Raw genomic sequence first — 24901 nt, forward strand, 5'->3', positions numbered from 1 at the left:
CTGGGGCTTTAGAGGGTGCTGGTCTTCTCCATAGAGAAGCAGCACGGAGGGTGTCGGAGTCGAGGACCTGGGCGTCCTCACTTCTGCCCTGCTGGGTCATGAGGCAGCGTAGCCTCTGAGGACGTTGAGGCTCCACGAAGATGGGCAGGAAAGATTTCTGCAGTTCTCCCAGAGTCAAGCATCATGTTGGTGCACAAATGGGGCTTCCCACGCATCTCCCTCCCCTAAGGGGGCTACTTTACTGCATTCTCCCCCACACCCCAGGCTGGGTGGGTAGTGCGGCCTGGTTAAGGGGAGGCTGGATGTATTGCAGGGGAAAGACTAAGTTTGTATAAATCTGAATGTCCAGGCACCACTCGAAATGACCCAGAGGAGTGCTCAAGCTCAGTATTTAGGACACAGCCTAGGTTTTGAACAGTGGTGGGGGTGAAGGGGGGAAAAGAGTAGGCACTTAGATGGTGGATTTAAGGGGGGAGAGAGATCTCCTTTCTCCCCTAGTCCCAGGCCCCCTAGACAGCTCCCCCAAATGGCTGGGGGCAGGAGAAGGAATGGGAAGGCAAGCCCTCCCAGCAGGATGCCATCTTCCTAGGGCTCTTCCTCGAAATTAGGGCACATTTAGGGGAAAGGCAGGAATCAGGAAGTGACCAGTCCCGGCTCCATTTCCCAATCCTGTCCTCACAGATCCCCACCCAGCCCTGCTGGGAGGCCAAGCGCACTCCGCCAAGAGCCTTCCCTTGCCTCACAGACACCACCCAGCAAGAGCCACTCAGAAATAGAAAAGACGGCCCTGTTTATTCTACTTCTCGAAGGCGCAGGCCTCTTATCTGGACTTACAGGCCTGTGCTCACCGGTGACCGCGGCTGGCTGCATCTCCCAGAGCCTGGCTGTGCCTCAGGGAGAGAGGAAGGTGAGGTGCCCGCGGCTCTAGCACCTGGCCTGGACCACCCATTCTCTCAACTCTGCCAGGCTCTACCAGACCAAGAGTCGAGGGAAAATCAGGCTCTGTCATGCCCGGGGCCAAGAGCGGGGACCCTCAGAAATCACAGGAGAGGGCAGGGCTGTATGTTCAACGTGAAACCCCTTAAGAGGAAGGAAGACCGAAATGAGGTTGTTTGACCCAGCATCCTAGGGAAACCCCCAGAGGCCTCCTCTTCTGTTCCCTGAGAAGTGAAGCCCTGTAACCCAGAGGAGGGGGGTGGGCGGGCCGATTGGAGCCTCTTCTCCCCAGCTTTAGCTCTACAGGCCGGGGCGACCGAGGAGATGTGCCTGAGCCTGCGGGAGACGCCAAGGGCAGCCCAGGCAGTGGGTCCTGACAGGGACGGCCCTCCCCAGGTCCTGCCGGGGAGGCAGTGGAAGGTAATGCTGGTGATGGCTCCCAGCTGTCGGCCAGGAGGGAGGTAGGCTGATGAGAGGGGACCAGACAGCATCCGTGTTAGGTCCCACACTGCAGGCAGGACAGCAGTGTTTGAATGGTTCTAATGCTTCCGGATGTCGGGCACCCCACGGAGCTCAGAGATCAGGAGTCAGGAGTCGACGGGGGCCTACTTAACCTGTAAGGAAAGCTGCAGGTTAGCTTCTCCCACCCCCGCGGAGAAGCCTGCGGGCCATACCCAGGACCCAACACACTCAACTGTGGGGAGCACTGAGCCATTCAAGTCTTCAGTTATCCCCTCGTCGAGTCCTTGACCCCCGACAGGCACTCTCTGGTTCTTCTCCCTGACTACACGGTAGAATCACCTGGGGGGTTTATAAAGTCCCCCACCCCTGTCGGCACCCAGAGTCTCTGGAGGCAAGACCTGGGAGCTGCACTCTTAAAAAAAAAAGCTCCCCTGGTGAATCCAGTGCGGCCACAAGGTCAAGAGGAGGGGAGGAGGAATTCAGATAATTTCTGTAGGCTCTTTGGCTACAGCTCTGAATAAGGAAGTAAAAATTCACTAAAATCAAGTTTTGAACTATCTGTAAATAGACTCCATATCACAGCAAGGAAAATTTATGTCGGCACTAAAATTAGAACTTCCTGCCCATGAGGGCTGTTTTGGAAAGAATCTCCTCCTTGCGGGTATTTAAGAGGCCGGATTCTCCCCTTGCTGGAATGGGACATGGAGGGGCCATGGGAGCCTCCTCAGCCCAAGGACACTGCAGCTCTGGGGACAACCACAGGCTCTGCTCCCGGCTCCCTAGCTCTTTTTTTTTTTTTTTTTTTTAAGATTTTATTTATTCATTAGAGAGAGAGAGAGAGAGCATGAGCAGGGGGAGAGGCAGAGGGAGAGGGAAAAGCAGGCTCCCCGCCGAGCTAGGAGCCCGATGTGGGGCTCGATCCCAGGACCTTGGGATCATGACCCGAGCCAAAGGCAGAAGCTCAACCATCTGAGCCACCCAGGCGCCCCCCGGCTCCCTAGCTCTTAACCCCAATTCCAGGGTTCCAGACTGGCCTGGCCTCTGAGGAACACTTAGCATTTGGTGAGCCCCTCCCTCTGTGCCCCCTCCCCTCCCCAGCATCTGGCATATCTCATCCTAGTTCAACCCTAGTTACCACCAGGAGCTTGAGATAATTACTCCTATTTCACAGGGGGAGGGAACTGAGGCCCAGAGCCGAGCAAAACCTCCCAGGGTCATGCAGTCAGGAGTCAAACCCTGCTGGAGTCTCTGCAGATTCTTTCCACTGTGCCATGGGTCCTCCCGTGGGGAGGTGACAGACACAGGATGGTGGGGAGGCTGTGGGGGTGAGCGCACATGCACACGCACGCCCAAGCGTGTATGTTCGCAAACAGGCCCCTGAGCTTCAGGGCAAGGACCATCCCTGAGGCTGAGATTATGTCCCTCCTTTTTGGTATTAAAAAATGTGCTTATATAAAGCACGACTACTAGATGGCAGGATTTTTTCCCCTTTCAAATGTGCTTACTTGGATATATGAGAAGTTGGTCACTGTTATTCCCCAGCTTTCTTTTGTGAATTTTACTGGTGCAAAAAATCCAAAAGTCTGAGCCCCGAGGCACACTCCCTGCGCCCTCTCCAGGAATCCCCACTCCCCCCGAGAAGGGGAGTCTAACGGGGGTGTGATCCAGAGTCCGTGAGGCTGGGCCTGCAGCCTGGCAGCCCCGGGAGCCTGTACACACAGCTGGGGCCCAACAAGGCCCGAGGAGCCCAGGCCCCGGGCACTTAGCCCCAGCTCCGCGCCACAGCGGCCTGGCGTGTGACTCGGGGATGAAGAGCAGCGCTCTGCGGACGGCAGCAAAGGTGGCCGGAGTCGGTCTGGGGGGCATGGGGGGCACAGTCCACACTCACAGGGAGCAGGACGCAGCCACTACTCCATGTCCCCCTCCAAGTCCCCCTCTCTGACTGCACTGAGGCTCACATCCTCAAGACTAGAGTGAAAGCCTACCCCTCACAGGGATGGGGACAAGGCCAAAGCTCTGACACGGGACGGGGAATGGACACCTGTCATCAGCCCTCCCCGCACACAGTGGGAGCTCCTTACCCTTCAATGATGCGATTGTTGTCCTGAAGGTCGAAGGCCAGCAGCTTCATCTCCTTACAGAGCTCTTGCATGCTGTCCGAGGCAGAGGCAAGAGAGGCGTCTGCGGCTGAGGCCGAAGTTGTCCTGCTGGCCTCCTTCCCCAGGAAGCCCGCCACCTCGACTCTCTATTCCTGCCTCCGGGGCCTGAGGCAGAACCCCTCGGGCTCTAACCTCTGCACCCGACCCCCTCTCCCACCACGCCCTTCCACACACACGCACACGCACATGCACACGCACGCACACGCCCCTCTCTCCAGCACTTACTGGAGAACCAGGTCCGTCAGTGCAGGGCTGGGATAGGTGGCTGTCGGGGGTGGTGAGACCTGAGCGTCCTTTGTTCTGTCCTGAAGGAGCTGGTGACATAACCAGTCAAGGATCTGAAGGGAAGCCACACTTTTGTCAGGCGGGATGGGCCAACAGGTGTGCTTTTTTTTTTTTTTTTTTTTGCAAGGGAGGCGTCAGGGTAAGAAAAGGATAACAGAACAGCACCCCGCCTGCATCCCTGGCGCCCCCAGAACGCCCGAGCCTTTCCTGCAGGCCCCTGCTTCCATGCTGCGCGGCAACTGCTCCAGCGACCCTCACTTGTCTGTGCTTGGATTTAACGGTCCAGACGGCCAGGCTCTCCTCTGGATCGAACCCACACCCCAGTGGCCCAGTGTGAGCCAGGAGCCTCGGAGAGGGGGCAGGGCAGCCCAGCCGGCCTCTGAAGGACCGGGGCTGCTGCGGGGGCTGCAGGCGGGCGACCAAAGCAGCAACCTTCTCAAGCCGCCTGTGTGTTGGTCTCTTTCCAGAGAGGAGGGTTCACGTTGCCTCTCTCAGGAGTAGCCTGGAACCTCCTCGGCTACACGGGGCAGGAGGGAGATGTCCTGGCATTCTGGAAGCTCTGTCCTTGCAGTGACCTTCAGTCTGAGAATGCCAGGAAGCGCCTTCCATTCTCTCTGTCCCCACCTCAGGGCACATTTGTCTGTCCGAGACCTCCTAGCCACAGCGTGCTGGGACTCGGTCAAGGGCAGCCTTGCCCAGAGGCAGGGGAGTGGGCCCGCGCCCCCAGAGTGCCTGACCGACCCGGCTCCTCTCAGCGGCGCCCGCCCATGGCCCTGACCTTCTCGCACCTTGCTGAGGCTCTCCTGGGCTCCCTGGGCTTCCGTGTTATAGGCAGCCACAGAACAGCCGACCATGCGCAAATGGTTCCTGGTCTCGTGCACCTTCCTGGAGAGAGCAGATGAAAAATCCAAGCTGGGTTTGCTCGCTCTTCCCGGAGGCCAATCCAGCTGTCCTTCTGGTCACCACACAGACATGGGGGAGAGCGGGAGCTGAGGGGTCCCGGGCATGTGCTTCCCTCGCTGCCTCTGTCCCCCCGGGTGTGCCCTCAACCCTCCCTGTCCCACTGGGGGAATGCGGATGACACTTCGACTGAGGCTGCCGAGGGTCCCATCAGAACCACAGGGGGAGCCTGGCACACACACCGGGGAGGACGAGCGCGGGGCCAGGCGAGGCTCCAGAGAGGCAGAGGACAGCCCAGCCCAGCGCGCTTACTCTGGGCACCGCCCTATTGCCAGAGCAAACCGAGGTCAGGACTCTTCTAGCAATTCTCTTTTTTCTCTAAGCGGAGGGATGGAGCAGGAACATTTTCCCCATTGAAACCAATCCGAGGACAGACAAGCCGGTGGTCGACTCCCTCCCCTACCTACACATTAGAATTACCTGGGGGCGCTTTTAAAATGCTGATATGCAAGCCTGACTTCACACCAATTAAATCAGAGTTTGGGGTGGGTTAGGGGTGGAGATGCCATATTCTAATGTGAGGGTGGGTGAGTGCCTGGGTCTCAGCCCCATAACAAGCCCACAGGTCAGATGGGCCTGGGAACCTGCCTTCTTTTCTCAGGCGGGGCCAGTATTCCCACAGGCAGAGGAAGGAGAGGGGCTCATGTGAGAAGGAAAAACCCAAATCTCCTCTAGGAGACAGTGTGAGAGGCTTCTATTTATGGGCCTCTGCCTGCCCCTGTGTCCCTGACCACTGGAAGTCTATAAGCCTGCCTGGCCTCACCCCAGAGGGATCTTGTGTTCTCCCCAGAGAAGAGGTTTCCCAACATACCCACCTGGGAACATGGAAAGAACCCAGATTTTAGAGGCAGTCATACCCAATACTAGTCGTGGGTCTGCTACTTAACTAGCTGTGTGGTATTGAGAATGAGACCTGTGCTCTGAGCCTCAGTTTCCTCATCTGGGACGTGGGGTGATAGTATCTACTGCATGGGGTACATATTGTGGGATTAAATAAGCTAATGTACAGAAATCGCCCAGGTGCATAAAACCACACAATTTTTTTTTGCCTTTCTTCCTTTACGACTATCTCCCTTCAATCAGGGCTCTACAAATCCCAGCGTTCTCTGAAGCCTGAAGAGCCAGACCAGGAAGGGCCCCAGGGTCCGGGAGCCCAGGAAGGAGGGCCAGACTGTTACCTCATCCACCTGCCGTGCGTGACCAGGGATGTCTGATACTTCTGCACACACTTCTCCTGGAATACCTTCAGGAGCCTTTTGGCTAAATGACTAAAATTCACTCTGAAAAGACAGGAACACCAAGGCACAGAAATAAGCAGCCAGACTCACCTGCGTCCATGCCTAGCATCCCAAGGAGACCTCCTCCGAGGGCTGGCATCCCCAGCAGGGCTAAGTCTCCAAACAAGGAGGAACTGAGGCTCACACACATGAAATGGGGAGGTCAGTGCGGTGGGGACACAGGACACAGGGACAGAGAGACGTGGAAGGACCAGGGGATCTCAGAGAACAGATACACTCAAGCCCAGTCCTCACAGGGAAGGCGAGATGCTTCTGGAGATTGAGAGAGGGAGAGAGAGTGTGTAAGGGTCAGGGGTGGGCGTGGAACTGGGGGAGTGAGTCTCCAAATAATCATTTAAATCAGGGAGGACCTCCAGGAAGATGAGTGTCTAGGGCACAGGGGAGCAGAGAGGAGCACAGCGAAGGTCAGGAGCAGGAAGCAGTGAGCGGTAAATCAGGGAGGACAGTTAGGGAAAGAAATATGACACACGATCTTGTTCGTGCTGCAAATAAATCCAATGACATCAAGCCTGCTTCAGAGTCAGCTACCCAGTCTCCTTCCCCTGGCCCCAGATAACCTGCCCCAGACACAGTCACCCGCTTTGCTTCTGCCCAACTACAACCTGGGAGCAGGACCCTTCATCACACAGAAGATGGCTCCTGCCTGGGGACCCCCACGCTCCCACTCCCCCACCTGCCAGGGGGACAGGCTACTCACTTATCCAGCTTGTGAATCTGCTCCTCGTTGTAGCCAAGCCCTGAAGGAAACAGGGAGGAATGATGTCACCTGCCCAATCAGTCAACAAAACAGAATGCCACGAGGGTTTGGGGACAACTACAAGGATGCAGACAGCTCGGCCTGGCCCTGGGGGCTCACAGTCCAGTGGAGCCAGGAAGGACTGAGGAGTCAAACAGGAAGCATTATGCCAAGTAGGGGCCACAGAAGCTGCAGAGAAATTGCCGCAGGGACCCTGGGGCTAGGGATGGAGAGAGGAGTACTTGGGGAACATTTCAGGTAGGAAGTGGTGGATGAGTGGGCCTTGAAGGATGTGCGGTCAGCCCCAGCTCCTCATCCAACTCCCAGAGGCACTGAAGCCTGCAGCCTGCGGGCCCCATTCCGGACCATTCAAGCTGCGGGCAGGGCCAGCTGGAGGCTCTGGAGCCTTGAGCTGGATAAGCCAGGCCACCACCCTTCACCTCTCCTTCACCCCCCACCTCCCCTGCATGGACCACTTTGGCCCGAAGTGCTGGTTCTCTGCCTGGGCCACCGCGTGCGGATGCTCACCGCGCTAGGGAGATGCTGCCCCCTGCTGGGCTTCGAGGGAACGGGCCTCCCTTGGCTAGAGGCTAGAGGCTTCCCTTGCTGCCTCCCGCCCAGTTCCCTAAGAGCAGACCCCCCGCCCTGGGCTTTTCGCCCTGGGCCCTGCTCTCAGCCAGCTGAGCACTGGTGAATCCCAGCTGCAAGTCCCAGCCCGGCCTCCTAGCCGCAGGAGGCTGCGGACGCGTGATTCTGCCGCACAGAGTTGGCTTCCTCATCCAGCCTATGGAACACCCAGGACGGCTGCGCGGGGAGAGAGAAAACCGGGGAGTATTTTTCGGAGTGGCATCTTTCAACATTCCAGGGGTGAGCTGTCAAGGGTTATTCTTCCTTCCGTGTTTAATCTTCATGAAGGAGTCTTGCCGACCGATAGAAGCAAAACTCTTTGAGGCTGTGCGGCGGAGTGGTTAAAAGCCTCCGGACCAGGACTGCTTGGGCTACTTAACCTCCCAGGGTCTCGGTTTCCTTATGTATAAACAGGGGAGGGTAACGGTGCCTAGGGTTTTTACAGGCATTAAATAAGTGCAGATCATGCACAGCCCAGAGGACGGGGTCCAGCGCATGGGAGATGCCCAGATGGGGGGGTGGAGCGTGGGGGGTGGTGAGGCTAGGATGATGGAATCCCAGTGAGGGAGGCAAAAAAGCCTCTGAGGTTCTCTGAAAATCACAGCAAAGGGGGCCAGCGGGGCGTCAGGAATGGGGGAGTCTCCGTTTTCCCGGCTTCTGGGTTGCTCTCCCCCTCCACGGCCAGACCCCAGAGGCAGGACCCAGGCTCCCGAGGGCAGACGATCATCTAGATCTGCATGTTCCAGCCACTGGACACACGTGGCTACTGAGCGCCTGGCCCAAATTTTTATTTTAATTTCATTAATTCAATTAACTAAAAATTTAAAACTGGAGCAGTGTAAAATATTGTTTTCCCAAAGAACGCAGCTTTATTGCTTCGGTAAGATGACAGTTCGGTCTGCTAAAAAATTAGCTTCAGAAGAGAGATGTGCTGTGAGTGTCAAATACACGCAGGACTGTGAGGACTTAGCCCCCCCCCTCCCAAAAAAAAGAATGTAAACTCTTTAATATTTTTTTTATATTGATTACATGTGGAAATGACAATTTGGATATATTGGGTTAAATGAAACGTCTTATGAAAATTAATTTCACCTGCTGGTTTCCACTTTTTGAATTATGGCTACTGGAGAGCTCAAAGTTAGGTACATTGCTGACACCCTGTGTCTATGGGACAGGGCTCTTTCGATAATCCTAGCGCTGGAGGAGAACTTGGCACTCAAGCCCAAGGCCTACAGTCCACACATCAGAAGCTTGGGGCATGGCTGGGGAGGGAGAGGGTTGGTTCCCGGGGTGGGAGCCCCTCAACCCCAAGAGTCAACTGGGAGTCAGCATGCTGGCACCCCAGCCCACCCCTGGGTGCCATCCTACCGTGCCGCATGATGGCGGTCACCATGGGCACGCAGCTGCCCGTCCCTGAGCCTGTAAATGAGCTGCTCCTGCCCCCGGAGGTCCTCTGTGAGGACAAGCAGAGAGTGCAGGCGGAGTAGCTGGCCCAGGGACTACAGGATATGTCTTCAGACCCTCCCTTACCTGGAAAGCCTGGCTGTTTCAATGAGCCAAAGACACAATGGCTAGGGAAATGTCCCTCAAACTGTAAAGGGCTCTGCAGAGGTGAGGGCTCTCTTCCAGGGGCCGCCCCTCCTAGAAGAGCCAGGCTCCGGCCCTCTGAGCCCCCCATGCATGCCATCTACACCTCTCCCAGGGCAATAGGCACAGGCCACCTGTCCCTCACTGTCTGCAGGCAGCTTGGAGGTGGGGACCCTGCCCTAGACCAGCGGCACCCTGGTGCCACACGGAGGGCACCCAGCAGCCACGCGGATGGTCCGAACAGCCGGATATGAGCAGAGGGAAGGATGGAGGAAGGGAGGGAAGGGAGAGCTCCCAGGATAGTTTGCTCTCCCCACGGCTCACCTGGCCTCATTCTGGATTTCTTGAACTGTTTGTAGATGAGGTTCATCTTGTCCAAACAACACTGAATCTGCTGGATGCTGTGGGCAGGAGACAGGGACCAGGCAAGGGGAGAATCAAACAGCAGAGAGTAAAGGGGAAGGGAGGGGATGACATGGCTGGCGATGGGTGGGTGGGGTGACAGAGAGCTGTCTGCCTGCAGAAGGAGCCTCATTGCCACAGTTCAGGGGGCCAATCTGGGAGTAGGGGTGACTCTCCTATCCCTAAGCTTTTCTGAGGTGCTGTGGGGCCAGCTAGCCACCACTGATTCCCAAGTTTATTCTTTCTGTCTCTGTCCCTCCCTCCCTCTCTCTCTCTCTCTCTCTCTCTCACACACACACACATACACACACACACACTCCAGGTATTTAGTCAAAGATGAAACACACAAAAAGCCAAGCAGGACAGGCCACAGGAGAATGGCCTTTGCTACGCTAGAAGGCTTGAGAACAGAATCCAGACAGGAGTCCGGCAGAGCCTGCTGGGGATGGGAGTGGAGCCGAGGCCTCTCTCCTGGTGGCCCGGGGAGAGTAGAAGTAGGGTCTTCTTGGTCTCTCCAGCATCTGGCACATGGAAGGTGTTTAAATAATGAATCAAAACCCCTGTTTAAAACACGGATGAGGGGCGCCTGTGTGGCTCAGTCAGTTAAGCATCTGCCTTTGGCTCAGGTCATGATCTCAGGGTCCTAGGATCGAGCCCCACATTAGGCTCCCTGCTCAGCAGGGAGCCTCCTTCTCCCTCTCCTCCACCCCCTGCTTGTGCTCGCTCTCTCTGTCAAATAAATAAATAAAATCTTAAAAAAATAAAATAAATAAAATAAAATAAAATAGGGGCACCTGGGTGGCTCAGTTGGTTAAGCGACTGCCTTCAGCTCAGGTCATGATCCTGGAGTCCCTGGATCGAGTCCCGCATCGGGCTCCCTGCTCGGCAGGGAGTCTGCTTCTCCCTCTGACCCTCCCCCCCTCATGTGCTCTCTCTCTCTCATTCTCTCTGTCTCAGATAAATAAATAAAATCTTTAAAAAATAAAATAAAATAAATAAAATAAATAAAATAAAATAAAATAAAACAAAACATGGATGAATCCACGGTCCTCAGTCCTGCATGGAGGCAGACGGATGTGGGAGATGACCTCTCAAGGACCTTCACCTCAAGGTCAGTGTTTCTTCCTTTCCCTTCTTGGGCTGGATACAAACAGTTGAGATATTGAGTGTGTGTGTATGGGGTGGTGTTCTTCCCCACCCTCAGGCCTGTTTAGCTCCACTCCCCTCGTGAAGCTCCTCCCAGTGACCCCGTCTCAGCTATGTCTGGAGCTGGATTCTGGGCCGGGCCCAAGCTGGGTCCCAGGCACCTGTCCTTTGGAGAACTTGGGGTAAATGAGACCTCAAATCTAGTCTTTATCCAAAGGACTCGGGCCAGATACGTCCCAAATTCAGAATTGTCATGATTCTAGAAAGGCGATCCAGCAGACATAGGCTATGTTGTGGGATAGCCTGAGTGGGGTCTAGGGTGGTACCCCTTGTCCAATACACTCAACTTTTAGAGAACTGTAAGAATATCCACTCTAAGTGGGATACATAGACTAAAAGAAGACTCATGTCAGAAGACTGAGGTCAGGTTTTGCAGCCAAAACAAACAAACAAAACCCTATGGTTTTCAGAGCTCTTTGACTTCAGAACTGAAGGCCCTGGTTAGGAATCCCTGTTGGCGCTGACTAGAGTAGGTACTGAGGAGAATGGGCCATGCTGGTCAGGGCCGGGCCCCACACACCGGGCTGTGAGGGGGGCAGGCGGGCATTTTTATGTTTGTTGAATGTAGGCCAAGAACATAGGCTTTGGAGGTGGGCAAACGTGACGTGAAGCCCTACCACTGTCATTTGTCATGGACCGGCTGCGACTCAGGGCACATTAACCTCCCAGAGTGAGCTTCCTCATCTACAAAAGGGGCATACCCGTAGTAGCATTCTGGGGATTAAATGAGATGATAGAAGTAGGAGGGCCAACGCAGGGAATGAGCAGAGCAAGGGTTCAGAAGAGGAAGGGAACGAAATTATTCTTTCGTTTAGAACTATTGCACCTGCCAGGATTTCTAATTCTCTCTCTAAACTCCCAGAACGGGGCAGGACCCCAGATGCTTTCCTCCTTCTGGCCAGTCTCAGGGAAGGGTCTTGCACATTCTTGGATCCCACAGCACTACCCCATAGCCCAGCACCCTTGCCAAGATAAGGGAGAAAGCTGATTGATTCCTAAAACAACTACTGGACCTTCTGAGCTGTGCGCCCCTGCCCCCACCCCCACCCCACCAAGAAGGAAAATCCCACAGACCTTCTGTCCGCATGTACCTGATCCCGGTTCTTCACCAGCTCAGAGCTCAGGTTGCTCAGGCTCATCTGGGTCTCTGTGATACTGTAGGAACATCTGGAGAGGGCCTCTGCCAACTGGAAGACAGAAAAAAGGGCAGACCCCCGGGGGGTCCTCAGCTCAGGGTTCTGACAGCAGCCCAGGTGAACCACTGCCCCACCACTCTGCTCTTACAGCTGCCCCCCACCCTACCCCTGCCTCACTCACAGCCCGCAGCTTGGACCTCAGCTCCGTGACTCTCTTCAGCTCCTGCATCTCAGGCATCCCAGCCACACTACTGAACCTCCAGGAAGGACAGAGAAAGGACACGGCTGGGGGATCGGGAGGCACAGCCCCGCGACCACATGAGGAATATGACATCTTTGGGACAGGCTTGCTGGCTTCTGAGGGTACCTGGGGAGTTTTGTGGTTGGATCAGAAGAACCAACCTCAAGAGGCCCCTACTCACCAAAGTCGTACCATTGTTGAGCATTGCAAAGAATAAAATGGAGGCAGATGGAAACAATGTGAAGCTATGAAAATTCATGAGTCCATGCAGCAAGGTGACCGTTAATGAACTCCTTACTAGGAATATTTATAACTAAAGGAAAAGAATGAAGCTCCTTTCCAGTAGAAACTGTATGTCATGATAACCAATAGCTTCCTAGTAAGGGAAAAACTATATTTTATGGCATATTAGCCAATAATGTTCTGGGATCTGGACTATTAGCATCGTGTTGCCCCCAGTGAAGTTATTCGCTTGGGCATGGCATTAAAATCCATGATTAGTGATTCAGGCCTGGACAGGGAAAATGTGACCACATGATAGAGGAATCAGGCTGTCCCCACCCAATGGTGGGAGGAAATGAAGTATACTCGGTGTCATCTATGATGTATTTAGCCAAAAAAATACTCCACTTGAATCCATCTAGCCTTGAGAACTCTCAGTTTCTAAGAAATGCTGGAAAAGAAGGAAAAAAAAACAACCCACAGGGTGTAGAGGAGTCCCTAGAGTTCAGAAAGTGGGACAATGGATATTGTCCCCCCAAAATGCTGGGGTCCGGGGGGAGGGGAGAGATAGTCTGTCGAGATTAAAATGGACTTAAGGAACATAACATAGACGCAAAGTGTGGTCTTGGATTGGAGCCTGGTTTGGATAAAACCAGCTAGAAAAGGAGAGTAGGGGGCTAGTTAGAGAACTTTGAGTATGGATGACTTTAGAGGAGATGAAAAGACATGGGCAAGGGGCTGGAGAGCTCATTAGCTGAGAACAGCAGGTTATAAGAGTGCAAGTACTATCAAATCTCACGTCGGTTAATATACATATACTTAAATACACGTAGCAGAAGACTATCTATCTAGAAGGACGTCTATTACTACCGTGCCACAACCTAGCTCTGGGTGGCAAGGACGTGGTATTTTTATTTCGGTTTTGCTTATCTGTATTTTCCAACTTTCTACAATTAGCACATACCATTTCTACCACAATCACAATCAGGGGAAGAATCCCGTGTGCTTTGGCTTGGGAATGGTGTTGGCAGAGGGGGAGGGGAAGGAGAGAGGAAGGGGGAGAATCAGAAGCTCCACAAAGGCCGGAGTTCACCATTATATCCTCAGTACCTCGCACAGTGTTCGGCATATGGTAGTTCCTTCATACGGGGTTGTTGAATGAATTAGTGAACGAACAAATGGATTTTAGCGTGTGCAATGCTTGCTGGCAGAAGCAGCTGAGGCTGTCTAGTCCAGCTGGGCAGGGAGGCCAGGGAGATGGGTCTGAGCACCAGTCCTAGCTGCCCCCTCGTCTGTCTTGTGGGATCTGGGGTCAGTCACTTCAGCTCTGCAAGACTCAGACCTTCGAGTACATAACGGAGAGATAAGTCTCCATATTTGTGGGCATCAAACAGGACCTCAGAGCTCAGGCGCTTGACTGGACAGCATGGACATACACTTGGTATGGGGGGGAAGCATGGGGGCTCCTGAACCAGTCCCGGCTGCTGAACAGTGCCACCACAGGGCAGCAGCCGCGAGGAAGACCAGGTAGCACCAGGACAGAGGCGAGGACACTCTGCCAAGGGAGCGTTGGCTTGGGGAGCCCGAGGCAGGAGGAGAGCACTATGGGAGAGGTGAGTCACCAGGCTGGGCAACGGCAGCCACTTTATGCCTGGTGCTCATTAAATTACCTCCGATTCCAGAATCTACGGATCTGAGGATGTTCAAAAAAGAACGGAATTGCAAAGCGTCAGAGGGAGGAGGCCTTCAAGATCATCCAGTCCTCTCATTTTGAAAACGAGGAAATAGTGGCTCAGGCTAGGAGAGAGAACAGTGGCCTGAGGTCCCAAGTGAAGAGCTTGGACTGGGCCTCTGACCCTCTGCCCGGAGCTCCTCCTGCTCCTTGGCGGGAGGGAGGCTGGAATATGCTTCGAAGCAGGCACCCCTCGGAGCCTGAGCTCTCTAGATACTCCATACCTCCAGGGGGGCTGGGGTCCAGAAAGCAAGGAACGGTGGCCAGCAGACCCAGGACTCCAGCCCCAGGGCTGGCCTGTTGCTTCTCCACAGTCCTCAGGCCAGGGCAAATGGGCAGACAAATACCCCAAATGCTTTCTGGACCCCCTTTCTGTGCCCTGGACAGAGCAGCCCCTCATCTCTGCCACCATTTGAAGGGGACTCAGCCAGGCCAGGAACTCTGTCCCTATCATCTAGAGACTCTCCTCCACCTCTTCCCACACCTCTGTCGCCCCATCTGCCCCCTCCTCAGAATCGCTGCTGCGCACCTGGGAACCTCCCAGGACCTTCCTAGGGAGAGGGGCCAGGCGACGATCGGGGTGGGGACATCAAGCCGTTCAGCACAGGTTCTGCTCCTTTGTTATTGTACTCCACCCAGTAGGGAAGGTTCCAGAAACCATCAGCTTCCCTGCGCTGCAGCGCTACCCCTCTCACCTGTACCCCAGGCCGTGCCTTCCAAGATCTGGGGGGCGGGGGGCGGCTGTGCCCACTGCTCGGAAGTGCTCTGGCCAATGAAGTTTTCCTGCTTCTCATCTCCAGGCCCTGCAGCTTGCTCCCCTCCTCCCCAGCCTCTCGCTCTGTCTGGCCCATCACCCCTAATTAGCCCAAGTCAGCCGTGGGGTGGGCATGGAGCCCCAAGGCGGGGCCGGGAAAGGTGAGGACAGTGTAAGACCCAGAGACAGAAGGAAGAGCGTGGAGGATGAGACCACCCGGATCCCCATCCTGTCGGGGGCGGGGCGGGGGTTGGCCGAGGCTTTGAGGGCCTCACCTACGGTGCTGCTCTGGGGCTTCCTACCTGCTGAGGCAGTGCCCCCGTGGGGCCCCCCGTTCCCCCTGCACTGCCTGGGTGGTGGTGGGGGGGGAGGTACAGTCACCCGGCAGGCTGGGGGATGAGGGACAGGTAGGGGTGCCCTCTGTATTCTCCAACGGCAGGGAGGGTGGGAGCTCTGGGTAGGGGAAGGCGAAGGGCATGGCTGGAAATATTGGGGGTGAGGAACAGGCAGACAGAGAAGGGTTGAGGGGTCTGAGCCAGCCTCACACCTGCCGCAGCCCCGCTGCCCCGGGCAGGACACCCACCTCTCGGTGCCCAGGCTGCTGCTGAGGAAGAGGAGGGCCATCCGCGTGACCTCCAGCGTCCGCCTGCACGTAGCCTGGAGCATCTCCCTGCAAAAGGGGTGCTGAGTCAGAGCTCCCTTCCGCCAGGGGGCCGAGGGCACGGCCCCAGGGCTGCGTGGGAGAGGTCTACCCTGCCTGCCCTGCCCATCCAGCCCTCGGGGGTACTCACACACACCAGTGCAGCCCCCGAAACATGAACTCCTGCCCGGCCAGCAGGGTCTGCGCCAGCCACAGGGCCTGGTAGCCGGCGCCCAGGACACTCTGCAACACACAGGCCGCGGGGCTAGGAGTCCGGCTCCCCCGACTTGTGCGACCCCTCCCTGCCTCCCGGGCCCACTCTCACCTTGGCGGTGGTGTAATCTGCCTGCAGGTCCACTTTGGGGAAGAACTTGGGGATGTCCTGAGCAGCTGCAGACAAAGACCCTGTCTGAAGGCGCTGCCTATGTGACCTGGACGAACCCTAAGTTCATCTTTCCTTATTCCTCACTCACGCCCACCCTCACCCTGTCTTCCACCTCCAGCTTCCCACCCGGCACAGAGCGCCCCCCAAGCCTACATAAACGCCCTCTATGTGCTTCTCTACAATTGCAGTCCCTCACTGCCCCCTCGTGTCCGCTTCGGAGAACTACATACAGCCTAACGCCCAAAGTCCCAGAAAGAGCCTGAAAATGGGCTAAAACCACCCTCGTACCCAGGAGCTTCAAGGTTAATCCCCCTTCCCAGCATTGGAGACCCTGAGAAGGAGGGAGAAGGGATGATACTTCTTCTAGAACCTGGAAGATAAAACTCTGGACCCCTGACTACCTTCCCTTCTCTCCAGCACCTTGGGCTCCTGCGTCCTCCAGCCCAAACTATCCGAGGCTTTCCCACCCATCACAGAGATTGTGGAAATCATATTGAATCCAGATCTCCCTGTTTCAGTTGGAGTTTCTTCCACAGCTCTGTGGACACTGCGAAGCATTTCAGAGGTGTGGGAGAAGGAGAGGCCAGATCTGCTTTCTGCACCCCGTGGGCCCCAAGAAACACCCACAAGAGATACTAATCAATATCCTGGATCATAAACCCCTGCCCCTTATAGAATGTGAGAAGGAGAAAAGATCCAGCCTGTGGGCCCTACTCACGGTCCCTGAAGGCCAGCCCCTTGGGGGTCTCGCTGGCCGTGCTGAACAGGGCCAGGGGGTGGCTTGCGGTCGTGTGGGCGATATGTTGCGCTGACAGGCTGGGCTCGAGGACACAGAGGTGACCCTCAAAGAGGAACTTCTGGTGCTGGGGTGCCACCCTGGTCTGCTCATACACAGCATCCAGAAAGATGGCTATCCTAGACACACCAGGGGTTCCGGGGGAGGGAAGTGAGAGGACAGGGAGTGTCAGCAAGATATGGGGTTCAGGTGACCCAAACCCCAGCTCGGTCTTCATCCACAGAGAGGGCTCAGCTTTCAAAGGGAGGGACCGGGTGATTGCCTCTCTTATCAAGGGTGGAGAGACAAAGGTTAGAGCTCGTTTCTCATTGGAGTGGATGAGGACAGAGTAGGAACAGAACACAGGAGCCCCAATACCCAGGCTCTACCTTTGCACCCCTCCCAGCAACACTCCCACTAAAATTCACCTAGAATTTTAGAAATAAAGGGTTCTCTGAGCAATACATTTAGGAAACACATCGCCAACGTACACACTCACACATGCACACATGCACCCCTCAGATTCCTAATGCACGTTAGCATGGGGAGGGTTGCTGAATCTTTGGAGTCCAGCAGCAAGAAGCACTGTGTCACTTCAACTCTGTGGGACTGGTATTTTCCAAACTAAGGTTGGGCCCGGATGCTCCCCTATCTAAACAGCCCACAGACCGCCTGGGTAGGAAAGGCTCTCGAGCCTCTGCCCTGCGCTCCCGCGCACTCACGTGTTGTGGGCATGGATGTAGACGTGGTGCAGGACCGCCTGGGACAGGGAGAACACGTGGACAACAACCCGCTGCAGGATGTCGCTGGTCTCCGCGAAGAACTGGTCGAAGCCCCAGCACTTGGCCTGTTCCACCTCCAGGATGTTGGCCAGGACGGGCACCAGCTGGCTCTGCAGCCCCCTGGACCCCAGGACACGGAGACGGTCAGGCACCAGGGCCCAGACTCGTCCTCTTCGAGGAAGTCCCAGGGCGTTCCGTGAGAACGTCCTGAAGAGCCGGAACCCAGGAGGCGGGCCAGGGCGGGATAGGGAGGAAGGGCTGGATGAACTGGTTCCGGCATCCAGATGGGAAAACCGAGGCCTGCCCGGGAACATGGCATGCCTGAGCCGACGGGGCGCAAGCGGCCCTCTGAGGTAGGGCCTGACTCTGGGCGGTGGGGCCCAGGGAGGCCGGCCCAGACTCAGGTCTGTCGCTACTCACATGGACAGCCGGCAGGTGATGGGAAGGCTGTAGCTCCACTCCAGGAGCCCGTTCTCCTGCCGCTGCGTGCCCGCGATGGCCCCGGACGGCTTCTCCGTGATGATCCGGTACCTGCGCCGAGGGTCACCAGCTCAGCGGGGCCCCTAGCCCGTCGCACGTCAAGGGATGGCAAGCTCAGTCTGGAGGGCTCTCAGAGCCCTGGTGCTGATCAGCCCGCCACTCCCAGGGAACCTGGAAATGCCAAGCTCTCTGCTCCCTTCCGCTGCCCACTTCCTCCACCCCCTTCCCGCACCTCCCCCAGTCCGGCCTGCCTCTGCACCTTTGCCCTCGCTGTGCTCCCCTTCACTAACCCTCCCCTCCCATCAAAGTTCAGCCTTCCCTGACAGCCTCCCCCCATTCCCCTCAGTCTCCTTCCCCTTTCCCTAACCTAATCCAGGTTCCACACAGCTGGACCCCTGAGCTGACAGTGGGTGTTTCGACCTTCCCACGAATCATCCTCGCCCCATCCCCCCATCTTTGTCCCTGGCAGGCTCCGAAAACTTGGGCATGTCTCTTGTAGCCCCCCGCTGAGGTGGGTGAGCCACAAGCGCATGGAGGGAGCACGAAAGGGGAGCACTCAGCCAAGATAAAGGACTGCTCTCCCATCAGTCAGGGCAGGCCTCAGCTTCTTGTTTGACTGGCTGACGACCAAGGACTGGAAAGGAGCCCGGGCAGAGGTGGCCCCGGGGAGGACCGCAGAGTGAGAGGAGGAAGAGAAGACACAGCCGGGACCGGTGGGGAAGGCCCAGGGTCCGGCCCCTCTCCTTCCCTGCCCGCGGCCCACCATACATCATTTCCTTGTTACGCCGTGGTCCACCAAAGGGGACGAAGGGAAGGCTGCCAGTGGCTGCATGGTACAGGGTGACCCCAATGCTCCAGAGATCCACGGACACCCCGAATGTCTTCTGCTGGGGCTTGCGAAGCACGGCCCGCTCATACATGTCGGGGTGCTGCCGGAGAGAGAACCCAGGAGCAGCCATGGAGGGGGAGGGTGGGCAAGGGCCCGAGCCCCCATCCATCAGACCTCCTTCCACCACCTTCCAGTGAAAACAGAACTATCAGAACCATCTCCTTCGTCATCTCACAAACTGGTGTGCAGTTAGCCCATCCAGAGCATTTCTCTCTGCCCACCCTCGGCCCTGGGGAAAATGGTGACCAGTGGTGCCCCCTGCTCAGTGAGGCTCATAGCAAGGAATTAACTGCACAAGGGAGGCCCGGGCAGGGGGCCTGGGCAGAGGGGCCCGGGCAGGGACACTCGAGCAGAGAGGTCCAGGCAGGCTGCAGTATCACCTTTTCCGTCTTAGAGAACAGAATAAATTCTTCCAGTTTGCGGGGGGGCGGGCAGAGGTGACGCATACCTTGCCACATGCAGGGGGACTGAACAGAGCCCCTCAGGGGGGGTCCGAGAGAGTCACAAGTTGACGGGCAGCTAGCTGTAAGGGCGGGCCCTCAGCTTGGGCAGGGGTCCCCAACATCCCACTCACCAGGTACTCCTCAGTGCCATAGAGAGAGACAAACTTCTCGTCATCATCTAGCTCCCGGGCGGCCCCAAAGTCCGTCAGCTTGTAGATGCTCTGCCCCTCCTCCCCCACGAGGCGCATGATGTTTCCAGGCTTAATGTCGCGGTGGACGATGCCATTCTCCCGCAGGTGGTTCATGCCTGCCACTGGGGAGAGGAGGGCTGCTAGCTCCTTGGCCAGGAACGGCTCAGTGTCTGGGGCTTATTTGGGGCAGAACGCTGTCCTTGGGTCCAGATAGAGAGTTCACACGGGCTGACAGGTCATGGGAAACACAGGAGAAGAGAGATGGGCACGGGACAAGGGGTGGGGGGGTCCCAAAGACATGGGTGTTGAGATTCCACCAGGATTCTCTAAGAAATCAAGAGGGCCTCTTGATTTCTCTCTGCCTCCCCAAGGATGGTAAACCCCTTCCTGTCTGATTTGTTTTTAAAAATTGTAATAAAATAGACCTAACGCAAATTTGACTGTTTTAAGTGTGCCGTGCAGGGGCATTAAGTAGATTACCAGTGTGGTGTAACCATCACCACCATCCACCTCCAGAACTCTGTCAGTGTCCCAAGTAGGAACTCTACCTATTCAGCAGTCACCCTCATGCCTCCAGCCCCCCAGCCCCTGGCACACACCGTCCTTCTTTCTGTCTCCGCGGAGTTGACGGCACTAGGTCCCGCATTTAGGTGGAATCAGATAGTACCTGTGACTTCACTTAGCACAGGGTCTTCCTGGTTCACCCCCATGTAGCATGTGTCAGAACTTCATTTCTTTTTAAGGATGAATAGTATTCCATTATATGTATATATACTATTTGATCTCTCCATCAGCCCGTGACATTTGGGTTGTTTTCATCTTTATGGCTATTGTGAACAACACTGCCATGAACACTGGTGTATGACCTGCTTTAAAAAATTTTTTTCTAAGCTGGGGTTTTAAACAGCTGATTAGCAGGAATCAGACACTTGGATTCCGTCCGTTCGCTAGTGTCCGTCCTAGGTCTGTGGATGGAGAACCTCGGAGGTAGAGAACGTCTTCGGTGTTTGGGTATTTGTTTCAGAAATGTCAGACCCTCTGGGACTTCGCCTTCCAGTGAGGGCAGGGCCTGTGGCCAGTCTGACAGGGAAGGGGGCTTCCTGGGGAGGTCCAGGAGGGGCTCACCCACACAGCGCAGCACCACCAGAAACTCCTCCTCGGGAAGCCCGAAGGCGTTCTCGGGGCTCTCGAGCACGCTGAGCAGGCTCCCACTGGAGCAATACTCCATCACCAGCACCTTCTGCCGGCCGCCCCCCTGTGGGTGGGACAGAGAGAGGGAGGCTTGGGGTGGAAGGCAAATCTCCTGCCCACCCATCACGATGGGAGGCACCAGCTTTCTCAAGAGGGGGCAACTCAGCCTAGAGCCAAAAGCCGCCATTCTCTAGGTTCCAGCTTCTGGCCTGGCTTTCCCTCCTTGGCCTTACAGTGACCCCACACACCTGAGCCCACGGTCACCTTTTCCAGGAAGCCCTCTTTGATTAGGCCCTACTTCCCCTCTTAACTTTCCCATGTATTACCCCTGCACCCCACCCCCCAGCACTCTTTCCTCCATGCTACCGGTTGCTGCCCTTGGCTGACCAGCTCATGACCACGTCACCATTATTACGTGACCTGACTCTTCCCAGCCTGTGAGGGTCAAGGACAAGACCCCATCCCTCTGACCAGGCACTGGACCCACCGTCTCCTCCACCGCAAAGAGCTTGACGATGTTCTGGTGGTTCAGCTTTCGCAGGACCTCAAACTCCCTCACCTGCACCTCGAGGGGTCGCAGGTAGCTAGCCGTGTTGAAGACCTTCACAGCAACCAGCTCCCCGGATTTCTGCCGTGGGGGCAAACAGAAGTCCCACTCCTGCCCTGGGGAGCACAGCTACTCCCCCAGGCCTCCATGTAGCTTCTCCCACCTGCCCGACACCAGATATGAGCCAAATGGCCTGGTAGGGGCTGGAGGCTCCCACCCTCGGCTCCTTCCCCTCCTCAGAGGGAACATGGCCTGGTCCAGCGCTGGGAGGGGAACGAGGGCCTGGTGCACCCGACTGCACAGATGCAGGGGATGGTTTGTCATTGCTATTCCATTTCTGTTGACAACAACCACACAGGCACCTGCCACTCCCTGGTGCTAGCAGCCAAGCTGGGTCTGGAACCTGCTCTGGCTCCAGCTCTTGACACAAGACTATGCGGTAGTTCTCACATATTCGGTCCAGAGCTGTGACAAAGGCAGGGTAAATCCAGACAAGTCCCACTTCCCAACTCCGCTATTCTAGATTTGCTGCCGCCTCCCTGGGATGCCAGCTTTGGGTCTTGCTCTCTCTCCAGACCCAAAGTGTGCCTGACAGAAGCGTCATCCCAAGGAGCCCTCACAGCTCCCCACACTTCTTCCCAAAGCCATAGCGTCCCCCGGCTCCAGAGTGTGCTAGGCGTCTGCCTCGCCAGGGGCTGACAGGGCCAAGAACTTCCCCGGGCCTGAGGGGGCCTGGCCAGGGCTGTGTCCTACCTTGTTTCGGGCCTTGTACACACTGGCAGTGGCCCCCTGCCCCAGCAGGTCGTCCGTGTGCCATAGGTAATTGGCCGTGCTCTGCATCTCCTGCCCCTGGCTGGCTGGCCACTTCTGGCCTAGAAAAAGAGCATACTGGGGTCTGGGATTCCATTCCTGACCTGGGGTGGACACGGGTGGCCTGACAGGGAGCTGCGCCCAAGACCATCCCACAAAGGGTTCCGGTGTGGCCATTCCAGAGGTGAGGGGACGGAGGAAGTGTGATGCACAGAAAGGTTAAGAAACTTCTCCAACAAGAAGTGCCACCACTGGGGCCCTCAGCCCACAGCCCGCGCCTGTCCCGCCACAGGGCACTCTACCTGTCCTCACTCCCAGTCTTCTCCAACCCCCTCCCCAGAGGCCATTCTGCAGAGACAGACCTTTTTCTCTGTTACCGCTCCCAGGCACTGAGAATTCTGGGTTTTTGGCATCCAGGCCTGGGATTGTCCCAGGAAGCAGAAATAGTGCTTGAAGGAAGGGCCCCAGGTCAGGCAGCGTCAGCCACACCACCACAAATCTCCAGGATTGCAACATGGGCCTGGAGCCCTTCCCCACCCACTCGCCTGGGCCCACCACTTCCTGCTGGTGTGAGCGAACAGCTGCTGGGTGGCCATGTGGCCAGGTCGGCGTTGCTCTGGAGAGGAACGCACGCGCTTGCAGCAGGGAGTGTGCGAGTGTGTGTGCATGCGCGAGTGTGTGTGTGCGTGTGTGTGCGCGCGCGCACGCGCACCTGTGAGTGCCTGTGGGTGGGGGGGCAGGACACCATCAAATCCAAGGGCTCAGGAGCCCTGGGGAGAATCTGAAACCCTCTACAATTCCATTCCCCATCTTTGCCTCCATCTGTTCTCTCCAAAGGCCAGTTCCTCTAAAGCAATTGGCTCCAGAGGGTGTGGCCCCAGAAATTAAACTCAAATCCTCTCTGAAAAACAGGGTCAGGGCTGGTCTTAATGGGATGACTGGGAGAAGGAGCTTGAGAAGGGCCACCAGCTCTTACATACGCTCTAATAAGGCTGGACTAGGCAGGGCTTCTTCACCTTCTAACATCTGATAGGTTCTCAACCCTAGGGTCCCCACACCTGAAATCCTACAGCTCCTTGGCTTTCAAGCACCTTCTCTCTGTAATCTTTTTTAAAATGCAAATCTTGAGAATGTCAATTCCTTGACCCAGCGACCACTTGAAGAGACTTCGTAGCCAAGTCCTAGTTTCAGAAAATGTATTCGTGTTTGCATTTTCCAGAAGCAACTGCGATACAGAGAGACTCCCTGAAGATAGCGTAATAATAGCTCAGTTTGAATGAGTTGATCAGATACATCCCCCACCCCCTCCCCCCAGAGGCCGAGGAAGAATCATGATGCCAGCAGGCCTGGGGATGTGAAGCCTGGCAGAGCGCACTGAAACCAAGGCCAAGGAAGGGGTCCAGTCTGGGGAGCGGGTGGACAGCAGATTTCACCCCCTTCACAATCCTCCCCAGGGCCGCTCCTCCTCACGGGCCCTGGGGCTGGGGGCTGGGGGCAGGGCACAGCTGCAGACCGAGGGAATGCACAGTGTTGTGCAAAAGGCAGAGCCCCGGCAGCACGGCACGTCCTGGGTTTGCTCCTGGTCCTGCCACGGCTGGGCCCACCAGCGGCTGGCGAGCGCATCCGGTGGGCTGTGCGAGCTCTGCGGCCCCCAGCTCAGCGCCGGGTGCGGGGAAGGCTGCCGTCCTTCGGGGGCGGTGGGCTGAAGGAGGGTGGGCGGCGGAGCCAGGGCACCCGCTGCCCCACCCACCGCCGCCACTCCTCCTCCTCCCACCGGGGGCTCTCCGGCGGCCAAAGGCACTTACCCCGCGCTCCGAGCAGCCGCGGATCAGGCAGAGACGCTCCCGGGCGAGAGTCTGTTGTGCTTTCTGTCTGCGGCAAGTCCAGGAGCTGAGCTACACCGGAAAGAGGAGGGCGGAGGAGAGGCACCCCTCGGTGCTGTTCGACGGTGCAGTGTGCTTCTCAGCCTCCGTCAGAGGCCACCGGCCCCAGCCCTTTAACCCCTTCCTGCCTGTCACCCTCCCCCACCGCGCCGGGGCTTTCCATTTCCCCAGCCGCTCCGGGAAGAGACTTTCCTCCCCACCGCCCGGGCCTGGCGCCGGGGAGAAGGACCGCAGGCGGGGTGAGGGCGGGCCCCGGAGCCGGGCAGGAGGAAAGGGCGCAGGCAGAAGCCGAACGTGGCGGCCGGCGCTGGGAAGCCGAGCCCAGCAAGGGAGCGTGGCGGCCGGTGGCCGCTCTCCTCCTGCATGACCGTCCCCGCCTCCCTCCGGCCTCCAGCAGCCCTCTGCAGGGGTGACCGCCGCCGACGGCGCGCGGAAACTGCCGCGAATCCCAGAAGCGGCAGGGGGAGGCGCCACGGGGCCGCGAGGGCTCCGGCTCGGCGCCCGCAGCCCGGCACCCCGCGGAGAGCGGCCCCGCAGCCGCCCGGTCCCAGCACCGCCCCCGCCCACTCGGCACACTCACCCCATCTCGGCTGTGGGCCTGGCAGGCTGGTGGGCGCGCGTGGCATCCGCCGAGCTTTCAGGGCTCGCTGTCATCCATGGGCCGGGCGCACAGCATCCGGGCGGCCGCGGCCCCAGGGACCCCGAGGCTGGGCCGGCCGGAGGGGCCCGTGGCACCCCTGGAGCTGGGAGGGCTGCAGCGGAGGGTTTCCTCCTCGGCTCCCCCCGCCCCGGGACGGACTCTGCCGCGCTGGGAGCCGGCTCCGCGCTCACACTTCCTGATTGTGTTCGTTCTCTCTCTTAAAGGGACAGAGGCGGCGGGGCGGCAGCCGCCACCGGCAGGAAGGAGAAAGGATGCTCTGAGTTCCCAAGTGGCGGTGACGGGCCCCGAGTCGAGCCACAGAGAGGCCGGACCCGACGCTGGGCGGCGGTGGCGGCCAACGGGTGCCCTTTGGGCATCTGCAGCCCACCGGAGCAGGGAAGTCCAGGACTTGGCCCACAGTTAACCGAGCAGGTTGGGCAAGTTAACCAAGTGGAGCGCCGCCTGGGAAGACGGAGTTCCCACACCCCGGAGCCCCAGGGAG

The 24901-nt window shown here is 57.3% G+C and overlaps 1 protein-coding gene across 11 annotated transcripts; it reads right to left on the reverse strand.

The window, feature by feature from the left end:
- Window positions 1-773: 773 nt before the first annotated feature.
- IKBKE (inhibitor of nuclear factor kappa B kinase subunit epsilon) lies at window positions 774-24599 on the reverse strand. 11 transcript variants are annotated; one of them, XR_004680207.1, is made up of 22 exons: window positions 24340-24598; window positions 23682-23771; window positions 21820-21938; window positions 21007-21147; window positions 20454-20583; window positions 19269-19450; window positions 18574-18734; window positions 17746-17856; window positions 17266-17445; window positions 16487-16683; window positions 15709-15773; window positions 15535-15626; window positions 15327-15413; window positions 11976-12051; window positions 11733-11845; window positions 9375-9451; window positions 6798-6837; window positions 5981-6082; window positions 4631-4727; window positions 3783-3895; window positions 3480-3585; window positions 774-1550 (listed from the first exon to the last, which is right to left on the reverse strand). XR_004680207.1 is itself a non-coding variant. In XM_035010179.1 (22 exons), the coding sequence occupies exons 1-22, from the start codon at window positions 24383-24385 to the stop codon at window positions 1517-1519; spliced, it is 2319 nt and encodes a 772-aa protein (XP_034866070.1). In that variant the 5' UTR covers window positions 24386-24597; the 3' UTR covers window positions 774-1516. The 11 variants fall into 11 exon arrangements, 7 of the variants coding, with proteins under 7 accessions (XP_034866070.1, XP_034866071.1, XP_034866072.1 ...); XM_035010179.1 differs by having other exon boundaries at window positions 3480-3551; window positions 15541-15626; window positions 24340-24597; XM_035010180.1 differs by having other exon boundaries at window positions 3480-3551; window positions 11976-12045; window positions 24340-24597.
- Window positions 24600-24901: the final 302 nt, after the last annotated feature.

The sequence above is a fragment of the Mirounga leonina genome, unplaced genomic scaffold (genome assembly GCF_011800145.1).
Source record: "Mirounga leonina isolate KUSES-001 unplaced genomic scaffold, KU_Mleo_1.0 Mir_154, whole genome shotgun sequence".
NCBI lineage: Eukaryota > Metazoa > Chordata > Mammalia > Carnivora > Phocidae > Mirounga > Mirounga leonina.